The sequence below is a fragment of the Micropterus dolomieu genome, linkage group LG06, assembly GCF_021292245.1.
Source record: "Micropterus dolomieu isolate WLL.071019.BEF.003 ecotype Adirondacks linkage group LG06, ASM2129224v1, whole genome shotgun sequence".
NCBI classification, from domain to species: Eukaryota; Metazoa; Chordata; class Actinopteri; order Centrarchiformes; family Centrarchidae; genus Micropterus; species Micropterus dolomieu.
Window position 1 is genome coordinate 8,107,377 of NC_060155.1, and position 11,264 is coordinate 8,118,640.

The following is an 11,264-nucleotide window of genomic DNA, read 5'->3' on the forward strand; positions in this document are numbered from 1 at the left end:
ATTATTTGACAGTTTCTCTTGTACACAGGCTTGTATAACAGCAGCCTTGTGGTTTAGAGCAAAATGAAACCACAGCCTAAACATTCTCCATTAATTCCAGATCATTCTCGGTCAAGAAACCTGCATAGACTATACAGTACATTTGCGGTGAAAGCTCATGAAAGCCCGAAGGAAATGAAGCGTTCAGTTTCGAACTACGTTTCCCACTATGCACTTGTCCCACTGCGCAAGCGCAGATAGGTTTATTTAGTATACAGCCATCCGGAAGCTGTACTCTGAAATTTACCAAACGGGATAGTACTCGGTAAAGTTTCTTTTCTTTAGTGCTTTTCGTGTTCAACGACAGTACAGCTGTTGCAAAATAGAGTTTAGCACATGTGACGAACTATATATCATGTTGGTTTTGTCTGGTCGAAACAGCGGCTTTAATCGTGACGGACAGGCTGGCTAATCAGCTAGCTTAGCAGGTTGGCAGCTAGCTGAACTAACGTTAGCATATGGGCCCCTCCATTCAGAAGAGAGCTCCTACTTTCTGACTGTTTTAGTGTTAATATGCCTAAATTCATTAGTAGAGAAACGAACCCGAGTATGTTAAGAGGACGTTGATGGTGTGTGACTGGTTGTGGTTGATTAGTATTCCATTGCAAACAGGACAGGGCAAGAAAACTGAGGTTACTCTACCCACAGTGAAGAAGGATTAAGACGTTAGTTAGTGAACGTATAGCTGCTGTGTTATATCATTTGTCACATTTGTCTTCTTGGTGCTGCTGCGTATTTTCTTGGAGCAGCTGAGAATGCATTACAGAAACCACTTGACTTTAACTTAATGTTGGTGCTAGTATCAATATGTAACAGATCTTCAACCTGCTGTCGGTTTGAGCTTGTAAATAGGGGCTTGTGTTTTTAAACACACCCTTGCTGGTGTTCCGTAAATGTGTCTACTTCCTAAAACATGTTCAACCTGATGACTTTCGCGTTGTGCGTTAATGTAACATAATCTATGCTGACAGCCGTACTGTTGTTTAAAATTCTTGTGTAATCATGCAGCTCATCAGATGACTAAATATCTGCTTATCTACAGTAATCAGCGCTGTGTTTCTGATAAATCACTGTTTCTATGTTTGATGAAGAGGAGTGTAGTATTTATATTAGCTGACTCTGGATGTCAGAATTGGCTGGCTAGAAGTAGCTAGGACATGGAAGATGTGCTTGTTCATATAGAGCCCCATCTGGTGGGTGGACATCACTGCTGCATTTGTTCTGTTCAAACAGAAGTCATTAAAATAATCAGGACAGAAAGAAAGAAGAGGAAGCATGTTAATCCTATCTTAGCTTAAGATAATGTAAGCTTTTATTGGTTAATTGTGTTACAGTTGTGTCTAACATGGTTCCTGAACCATGCGTACATATTTCCTAATCTAACTAAATTGCCAAATAGATTTCCATTTGGTGGTGCACATACTGCTGTGACAATGAGTGCATTTTGTTCTGATTTTTTCTTGCTGTTCATGTACATTTGTGTTGCTCTAATGTATGTTTACATAGTTCAGCAGGTCTTCATAAGCTAGTGTAACTTTATTTTACTCTGGCAAAACATATTTTTAAACTCTTATTTGTTTAGATAAACTGATTGAGGTTGATATCTTTTGCAAGAGAGTCCTGGGTACAGAAGAGGAAACTTGTACTGAGAGAAGACATACACTGCAACATAGTTCAGTCATGCATACGATTGTAGGATATATTCAAACTGAATGAAAAACAGTCGTACAATTTCTCTAAATGGGTCCAAGTTGAAAGTTTAGAATCATCCAATAGAATGAGACAATCAAGAAAAATAATTTCATCTATATGGTGGAAAGTACTGGAAAGCTTTGTAAAACTCACAGACCTGGCCCACTGCCTGTTAAATAAAAAAGGGTGGATAACAAGCAGAAGGAATAATTAAAACATCTGCACACAGATTATCTGAGAAGTTGTTTGGAGGTTTGTATTGTTAGTATCTTGTTTTTTTGTCCACTACAGGCGTGATGGAGAGGTGATGTGCCAGTCAGAGGAGTGAGAAGGCCAGAGCAGCCATGACTGAGTGCTTTCTGCCCCCCAGCAGCAGCCCTGCAGAGCAGCGCAGGGCTGAGCACCCAGGGGGCGTGGCCCGCACCCCCAGCTCCGAGGAGATCAGTCCCACCAAGTTCCCCGGCTTGTACCGCACCGGGGAGCCATCGCCACCTCATGATGGCCATCACCACCACGAGGCACCTGACGCATACGTTTCAGACGATGACAAAGAGCACAACAAGAAGAAGAACAAGTTCAAGAAGAAGGAGAAAAGGAGTAAGAAATGATCCTGTAATTTGAGCTTGAAGGTTTATTGACCTTGGAAAAAACATTCTGACAAATATTTCTCAACAAAAGTCACTTACTGGACATTTTGCTGCTCTTTCAGCCTTTTCCTAAGCTTCATCAAAGCTACGAGTAATGGCTGAGACGTTTTAATACACGTTTGAGTATAACAAAACTATATTCATGGGAATGAGAATACTTTAAAGCTAGGAAAGGGAATTTATTTCTTGTTGTATTTGTTGAAATTCTCTTTACATCCCGACAGCAATCAATAAATCAACGCCTGAAGGGAGGGGGTGGGATTTTTTTCTAGCCATCTCTTGCTAGTTTCTCCAGTGTTGCCTACCCTAGCTCATAGACTGTATAAGAGAAGTGGACGTAGCCAACGTTATGTCACCCATTGGTTTGTGGACTACCATTTTGAAGCCTTTTGGCCATTGCCAACTTGTTTTTTTGGAACCAGAGAAGACTGGACATGACCTTATTTGGACAAGAGGGTGGCACTAGCTAGCTCGGTTAGCAAGTTGCATCCGTAATTCACGGTAACTGTGACATTAACTTGGATGCTAATTTTGGCTAGCAAAAAAAATGTGTAAAACAAAATGTACTTGCTGAAAAAATGAACAGCCGACTAATACGTTTATTTGATGGTGCTGGTCAAATGTACACAGTGCAGCGAATACGATTCGTCTCTGTCCTGATAGACAGGCTGCTATGTTAGCACCTTCACAATCACAAGATAGCCCTGCCCCAAATAATACCCTGATTTATCGTATGTTTTCTTCTAAATGGGACCATAATTTAAAAGATATGATGGTCATGCTGTAGGAAGACTTGAAACTAGAGATTGAGACCATAAACCCATTATGAAAGTGTATACTTAGGTAGTAATAAATCAGGTGAGAAGTAGAGTAATTTTGTCAAGTTGGACTTCTTTTTGCAACCAGTGGAGTCGCCCCCTGCTGGCCGTTAGAAAGAATGCTGGTTTAAGGCACTTCCTCATTGGCTTTACTTTTCAGACCCAGAGGTTGCCACTTGCCCTGGCTTTAAGGTGTCTTATAGTTAATGTTGGTTATAAGAAATGAGTTTAGTGGGTAAATCCCACATTTTTACACTGTCATATACTGTAGTAACACATTCATTATGATATCTCATAATTATGAAAAAAGCATTTTGGCAACCTTGCGTACTTGCAGCCATGCTTTACTTGAGTATACGGTCGGTATACTAATGTGTAGTAAATGTGCAGCAACTGAAGAAAGCGTTTTTTGCTATGGAGCTTGAACCCCATGAATTTAGGCAAGGATAAATGTTCACTGATGTGTTTTTAAATAGTGTTTTAGGATTTTTCAGCGACACAGGAAATGTTTTAAGAATAATGAAGAATATCACCATCCTAATCCTTAACATCTGGGAGCCGCCAAGTACATCCAGGTCATCTACTTATGGTTCAGCTTTAGAGCAGCTGAGGACTGAATACATTTGTAATGTTGTTGAAGCCTCAGTAGTGGTAGTAGTAGTTGTTGAGTAAAGAGAGTTTCCCACTTTTCCATAATGTTGGCTGTTGCTGGCTGTATCGGTGAGAAATATTCCTTTACTGGTCAGGCACATTGTCCACTTTGTGTCAGTGTTTTTCCATGTCTGTATTTAGCTCCTACACCAGGGTATGGTGGGAGAAAGGAAGAGATGGACAGTGACAGACACACCCAGAGAGCCTGGTGAAGGTGTGTCTCAGGCAGCTATGTGATAAACAGGGTCTGTTCGGGTGGGAAAATCCAGAGTAGAGATAATTAGAAGAGACAAAAACTGTGAAGACCATGTTGTAGCTGTGTGCTCTGAGGAAAAATATTTGAACTGAGTCTGTTCTAGAGAGGAGAAGCGTAAGGTGCAGTGGGAGCTATGCTAAATCGGTGGCTGACCTCTTTTCTAAGTCCCCATTCTCCCCCTCCTTTGCCATCTTCTCTCTCTCTCTCACACATCTCTCTTCCTGTTTCTATTTCGCTGCTATTATAGTTCTGTCTTAGGAGGAGGAAAAGAAAACAGGGGGGTTTCTCTCCTCAGATCTAACCCTATTTTTGCCTCTTGTTACTCTTTCTTTACTTTCACAGCGGAAGGCTACGCCGCCTTCCAGGAGGACAGTTCAGCAGACGAAGCCGAGAGCCCATCCAAGATGAAGCGCTCCAAGGGAATCCATGTGTTCAAGAAGCCCAGCTTCTCCAAGAAGAAGGAAAAGGACTTCAAGGTGAAGGAGAAGGGCCCCAAGGAGGACAAGGCCAAGGATAAGAAATCTAAGGACCTGACAGCTGCAGACGTGGTTAAGCAATGGAAGGAGAAGAAGAAGAAGAAGAAGCCGACAACAGAGGCAGAGCCAGTCCCAGTGGAGACCCCCACTTTCAGGCCCATCTTTGGGGCGCCTCTGGCCGAAGCTGTCAAGAGGACAGCTCTCTATGATGGTATCCAGCTGCCAGCCGTCTTCAGAGAATGTGTGGACTACATTGAAAATTATGGCATGAAGTGTGAAGGCATCTACCGGGTCTCAGGTATAGAAACTTTGGGAGGCTGTTGATTTTTACATCATCCGCTCCATAACAAAAAAGTACATAAAAAGATATAACTATAGTTAGGGGTATGGCCCTAAAATAATATGACAATATTTCATGATATTTCTGCAATAATAATATTCTTCACGGGATTTTTAGCAGTGTTGGTGCTTCCACTTGAGGTGGTGAAATAAGTTTGTTGTATTTCCCCCTTTTGTTGTTACAGTCTTATTGCACTATACATAGTTTGTTACATCTGATGTTTTGTAACCAAACCTCTTCCATTCCACTGACGTCGCTTACCTTGGAGCTGGTAGCAATGTGACATTTGCTTTCAGCCATGCTTGTTGTTGCATGACGTTGTTACATCAACAATTAGGAATATTTACATCATCACAATCAGAATTTTTAAAATCATATTAAAAATTATACCGATATTTCGGACACGATATGGCACACCCCTATACTAGTATGTATCTCAGTGTTTGATTCATACTCACATTGGCTTCTCTCCCTCTCAGGTATGAAGTCCAAGGTGGATGAATTGAAAGCAGCATATGACCGTGAGGAGTGCCCCTGCCTGGAGGAGTATGACCCCCACACGGTTGCCAGCCTACTGAAGCAGTACCTACGCGAGCTGCCAGAAAACCTGTTGGGCCGGGATCTGACCCAGCGCTTCGAGGACGCCTGCGGTCGGCAGGTGGAGGCAGAGAAGGTGACGGAGTTCCAGAAGCTGCTGGCCGAGGTAGCGCCGGACTGCAGACTTATTCTCTCCTGGCTTATCACGCACATGGACCATGTCATCGTCAGGGAGGCGGACACCAAGATGAATATTCAGAATATCTCCATCGTCCTCAACCCTACCATACAGGTCAGAGAGCAAGGGTGGATGAACAATGAATGGGAAAATATAACAAAGGAAGAGAAAATGTTGCAGAGAGCAGAATTTCAACAGCAACAGGCAAACTAAACATTAAATACAAAAATGAGTCTTGGGCTGAGGCTTAAGTGTACCTGAAGATTAGAAACCTCCCCTTAGCAACAAACCAACTGAGCTCTTATTGGATCAAACGCTCAGTTCATCCCAAAACCCTGGCCCAGTTTAGTGAATATAATTTATTCCCATAGGGGACGTCTCTGTGACTGCTCCAATTACTGTGAACCAACAGCAGCAGTAGCAACAACACTGTTAAATAAACACTGTTTTCAATTAATGAGCAGAGTCCAGGATCAGTTTGATCAAGCTAAATAAACATGCAGGAATTTGTGACGATTCGGTGTCATGCTGCAGTCTAACACACATAATACAAACACTATCTGACATGCACTGCAAGACTAGATGCAGTCTTGTGCAGAGTACTAAAACTGTGTGCTTTGGCTTCACTGATTTGTTTATCTTGTGTTCAGATTGGAAACCGTGTCCTTTACATATTTTTCACACACGTGAGGGAGCTGTTTGGAGACGTAGTCCTGAAGCCAGTGGTGCGGCCCCTCCGTTGGTCCAACATGGCAACAATGCCGGCGCTGCCTGAGACCCAGGAGAGCATCAAAGAGGAGATCCGACGACAGGTGGCTTCAGTCCTGCTTTGCAGCCAATTTGTTAACTTTAGTCAACTAATTTATTGACAGAACCGATCAATGGAAGATTAAAGGAATAGTTAGACATTTTGGGGAAAATACACTTATTCTATTTCCTGCCATTTAATATGAAGCTGGAGCCACAACTTGTTGTCTTTTTTTGTGTGGATTAAACAAATGAGATATAAGATGCTCAGCTAATTGTCTCTAAGCTCCAGCTCATGTTGAATGTCAAAAAGATATGCCAAGTATTAAATCTCCAATAATAAATTCCTACTTATCGCTGTGTTATACCATTGTTAATTGAATCTTTGTGTTTTAAACAGTTTGTTGGACAAGCTTTTTGAGGACATCAGTTTGAAAACTTAAGATAGCCACTTTTGTCTGGCATTTTATAGACACAATTGGTTCAAATTTGGTTAATCAATTAATTTAAATAAAATATTTTTACAGATGAATGGATAATGAAAGAAATTGGTAGTCGTGGCCCTAATCCATTTCCTTTTTGCATCTGCTTTATGATGCCTTTGGTAAAATGTGTATACTTTGTCTTCAGAGAAATATTTGAAAAGTATTTTATTAGGTATATTGCTGTTTCTGAGTTCTCTAAATTTAAATTTACATACTGTTTTTAAGTACGCAGATGGCGAGTAGAGATTACATAGTAGATACGTAGTAATGCCGCAGAAATTTAGCAAAGTAAGCTGCTTCTGTTTATATTACATTGTCTTGTCAGCAGTGCACATCTTTATCTTTGCCTCAGTTTCTCAGTGTGCCAGGACTTAATATGTTGCCAGTAGTTCCAGTGCATGCGCCACACGGAAAAATAAACAAAAACTGGAGACACTTGACTTGTTGCACTTTACATCAGCAACATTGTGAAAGTCAGCATTAAAATACCTGGAGTGGTTCTTAAGTGTCATCCCAGTGATAAGGTTCCTGTGTCCTCTTTCAGAAGAAATCATGTAGGGTGAAATGACATGTTTGCATGTTAAAAGTCCATGCATATGCTTCCAGTAATGAAGGAAGTCCCTAAAGTTTATGGCAGACTTTGCCATTAAAAGAAAGATGATTTCTGTACCATACTTTCCCCCTTTCTTTGTTTCCCTGATTGGAATTGAAACATGTTTGACTGTTGCACTCATTTTAAGTTTAAGTTGTTCTGGAGTGTCAACAAAATTTTGACATGTTATAAAAATGTGTTTTTAGGAGTTCCTGCTGAACTGCCTGCACAGGGACCTGCAGGCGGGGGTGAAGGACTTGTCTAAAGAGGAGCGACTTTGGGAGGTCCAGAGAATCCTGACCGCTCTAAAACGCAAACTGAGGGAGGCCAAACGTCAGGTAAGTTGTGTCCATTTGTGTGTTCATATGTAAGGTATTTAATTTAAAAAGGGGAAGAACAATCATTGCTTGTTCAGTTACAGCAGTAAAGTAAAGTAATTCAAATATTGTAATTTCTATACTGAAACTACAGCCTCTAAAATGGCCAAAGACATGAATTATGACCTCTCTGATATAGTCTGAACAAAGATTAACAATATGAGGTTCACTGGAAAACACAGAATTGCTTGATCATTGAGCTTTGTATCTGTATCTTTCCTCCTTTGGTCTTCTTAGGAGTGTGAGAGCAAGATAGCCCAGGAGATAGCGAGCCTCTCAAAGGAAGATGTTTCAAAAGAGGAAATGACCGAGAATGAAGAGGAAGTCATCAACCTCCTCTTAGCACAGGTGAGTCATTCAAACGCACAAAAATGTGTTTATAAAGACTGAAAGTCTCAACGCACATTTCACTCAAACTCAACTCCATCAATGCCAACCTGAGATGCAATCATTTTGTGTTTTCCCCCACTTCGCTTCAATAATCAGGAAAATGAGATCCTAACAGAGCAGGAGGAGCTGATCTCTCTTGAGCAGGTGCTTCGTAGACAGATTGCTACTGAGAAGGAAGAAATCGAGAGACTGCGAGCAGAGATTGCAGACATACAGAGGTGTGGGAAGACTGAAACCATTTTAGGTAGGAAATGTGTTGTAACATGACATGCAACTTAAATGACATGTAACATTGTGTTCCTCAGTCGGCAGCAGGGTCGCAGTGAGACAGAGGAATATTCGTCAGACAGTGAAAGTGAGAGTGAAGATGAGGAAGAGCTTCAGATGATTCTTGAAGACCTGCAGAAGCAAAATGAGGAACTGGAGGTGAGAAAAACATGCAGCATATGTGGTTAATATTTACCTTGAAGTTTCACTTAAGATCTGACAGGAAAATTCTAAAAGTGCACTTTAGAACACTGTATGTGTTACTAAGGCTACGTACAGACTGCAGGCCTTATGATTTTCACGGGAGACTCCTGCATTTCATTGTCCTCTCCCGGTTTACTCCTGGGGTCACATCTCTCACCTATTATGACAAATGTTTACAACTTTCTCTCCTTTCCATGACATTTCATTTCTGTTGCTGGCGCTGTACAACACATATGCCCCACATCTCCCCAACTTCATTTGTGGGTTTCTTTCTGCAGATGTTTTTAGAGTATGGACGGGAGCCATATATAATAAATATTCTCCCTGTAAATATTGCCTGAGATGAACTAGTTGGTTTCTCAATCACTCTCTGTGTTTTATTGCCCTGTAGAACAAAAACACCCACCTGAACCAGGCCATCCACGAGGAACAGGAAGCCATTTTGGAGCTCCGCGTCCAGCTTCGCCTCCTGCAGAGCCACAAACTGCAGCAGGAACAGACCGTCCAGCCGCTGGCTGAGCAGGCCCCCCCTGCGCAGCCGAGCCCGGAGCCCCGGAGCGAGGAGCAAACCAAACGCTCCATTGCCGCGGTGGCTGCCATTGCAGACACCGCCGCCTCGGCCAATGGCAAAGCAGCTAAGGATCCTTCAAAGCCCTCACCTAGCAAAGACAGGAGAGACACCAACATGTGAGATGTCATCTCAGCAATTTATTTGGTGGCTCTGTGTCTGCTGTACATCTCTACCGCTGTTAGATCTCCACTGGAGAGTTCACTTTGCTGGATCCATAAGTTCATTAGCAATTGTGTCCACCAAGTGGCAGCCATGGAAAAATCTGTTCTCTCTTTGGCGTCCTGACTCTTTTAGTAGAAATCAGTTTGTTTCCCATTGTCACATGCAAAACACAAAAACAGTAGCAGCTGTAGCGGACAACTGGCTATTACTGTTAGAGATTAGATGGTCCATATTATCAGATTCACGGTGCCAAGCCTGTATGAAGGAAGAAGGGGGATGGATGGAGGCAAGTAAGAAGATCACATAAAATTTATTTTTTGCTGGTAAGGGCTCAAGAAATGAACGTAGACCAGATATAATCTCAGTCCCTGTACTCACTATGTCCCTTACCTAGATGCAAATTTGTTGTTAGGATAGAGACCACTGTGCCATAACTGAAGATGCCAGACTGGACACGTTTCCCCTGTGAACCACTAATACAAAAGCTCTTTGAATAATGAAGAATTTATGATTGGTCTATCTATATATTATATATTTAAGTAGTATTCTGAAGAATACGGATGACTATTCAAGAAATACATTGAATTTAAATTGCCGCTTTTTAGTAATATATGAATATATGTATAAATATATTGTAGATGCTTTTTTTTCTTGGAACAGCAGATGCACATAGACACAGTGGTGTTGTAAATACGCAACAAAAACAATATTAATCACTGCAAAATGTAGAAAAACAGGCAGTGTTGTTACAGTCACTCTGTGTAACAACACTCTGCGCTGTAGTGCAATCATCTTCTCTGTTATCTCATGCACAAACAAGGAAACAAAAATACATTTCTCCAGCTTTACATGGAATAACACATCTGTAGTGATGATTGTCGCCAAAATGTGTGCAGAGACACGCAGGAGGCTTGCTTAGTTTTGTTGTGTATTTGGTTTTGTGTGTGTGTGGGGGGGGTGGACTCTTGAGGTGTGGAGTGACTCTTGATGTGTGGAGTTATCCATGGCCTCAGTTGGAAGTGAGTCAACAAAAAAAGGTCAAGATTACAAGTCAATCATTTCATTTGATCCATGGCTATTGAAAAGTTATTATTCAGTGATATTTAAAGCAAAGGCATGACCTGACTTACTGTTTGTGTATATTATTGTAAAATTGCAAACATACTGTATTTTCAGCTCTTATGTTTTGTCATATGTTCTGTTTTTTATTATTATCATTAATTAAAGTTAGTGTGACTGCCTCTGCTTTGGTCACGGGTAAATCGAAGCAATCTCATCTGGACTCATGATTCAGCCTGTTATTAATCCTGTGACTGAAACAGATAAATGCTAGATTGGGCTCAGAAGCTTCTCATGAGGTTATTTTCATATTGTTCCAAGGCTTTTGTAGCTTATTGTTGCAGACAGAATAATGCTGTGAAGAATAAAGTGTCGATCCTAATCATTTATCTGAATCTCTGTTTGTTTCTCTAACACAAAGAGATGATGTTTACCTTTTTACTCAACTCTGTTGGCTTTAATTGTGGTCCATATTTAGTAGGCCTACGTCCTAGTTTCCATTACATATTCTCTGAATAACTTTCCCTTTCCCAGGCTAATGAGGTTGTGAATAAAACCCTTGCATCCATTTTGAGGAAGTGAAGCTTGTAATTGTTGTTTTGACTCGGAATCAAGACTTTAGCGATAGTGGATCCACCCGACTTTTTTGTCATTGCTTTAACTGGTTTCCGATTTGGAAAGTAAGCGCGTCAAGTAGGACAAAAAAAACAGCCGGAAAACCGGACATGCATAAAACTGGTTTCAAAATTAAAGTGTGCCCCCTCCAATCAAAAATG

General features: G+C 41.2%; 2 protein-coding genes across 5 annotated transcripts in view; one reads left to right on the plus strand and one right to left on the minus strand.

Annotated features, from left to right (window-relative positions):
* Positions 1 to 11,264, minus strand: part of acss2l (acyl-CoA synthetase short chain family member 2 like) — a 98,473-nt gene that overhangs the window by 86,131 nt on the left and 1,078 nt on the right. For 2 of the 4 annotated variants that reach the window (XM_046051024.1, XM_046051029.1), the window contains exons 2-3: positions 9,103 to 9,355; positions 5,378 to 5,737 (exon numbers count right to left, since the gene is read on the minus strand). The gene's annotated coding sequence lies outside the window, so the exon portion shown is untranslated. Of the gene's footprint in view, positions 1 to 5,377; positions 5,738 to 8,769; positions 8,854 to 9,102; positions 9,374 to 11,264 lie in introns of those variants that run through there. The other 2 variants (XM_046051025.1, XM_046051026.1) reach the window with 2 other exon arrangements.
* On the plus strand, positions 172 to 10,877 carry ralbp1 (ralA binding protein 1). Its single transcript, XM_046051031.1, has 10 exons — positions 172 to 304; positions 2,023 to 2,328; positions 4,446 to 4,877; positions 5,399 to 5,748; positions 6,285 to 6,446; positions 7,665 to 7,796; positions 8,073 to 8,183; positions 8,322 to 8,443; positions 8,531 to 8,651; positions 9,088 to 10,877. Exons 2-10 carry the CDS (start codon positions 2,076 to 2,078, stop codon positions 9,385 to 9,387), a joined length of 1,983 nt encoding a protein of 660 aa, XP_045906987.1. The 5' UTR covers positions 172 to 304; positions 2,023 to 2,075; the 3' UTR covers positions 9,388 to 10,877.

Coding starts and splice junctions, on each gene's coding strand:
- ralbp1 (XM_046051031.1), top strand. CDS start 2,076: ATGACTGAGTGCTTTCTGCCCCCCAGCAGCAGCCCTGCAGAGCAGCGC. Junction 6,447..7,664: donor AAGAGGAGATCCGACGACAG/GTGGCTTCAGTC, acceptor ATGTGTTTTTAG/GAGTTCCTGCTGAACTGCCT. Junction 8,444..8,530: donor GAGATTGCAGACATACAGAG/GTGTGGGAAGAC, acceptor TGTGTTCCTCAG/TCGGCAGCAGGGTCGCAGTG.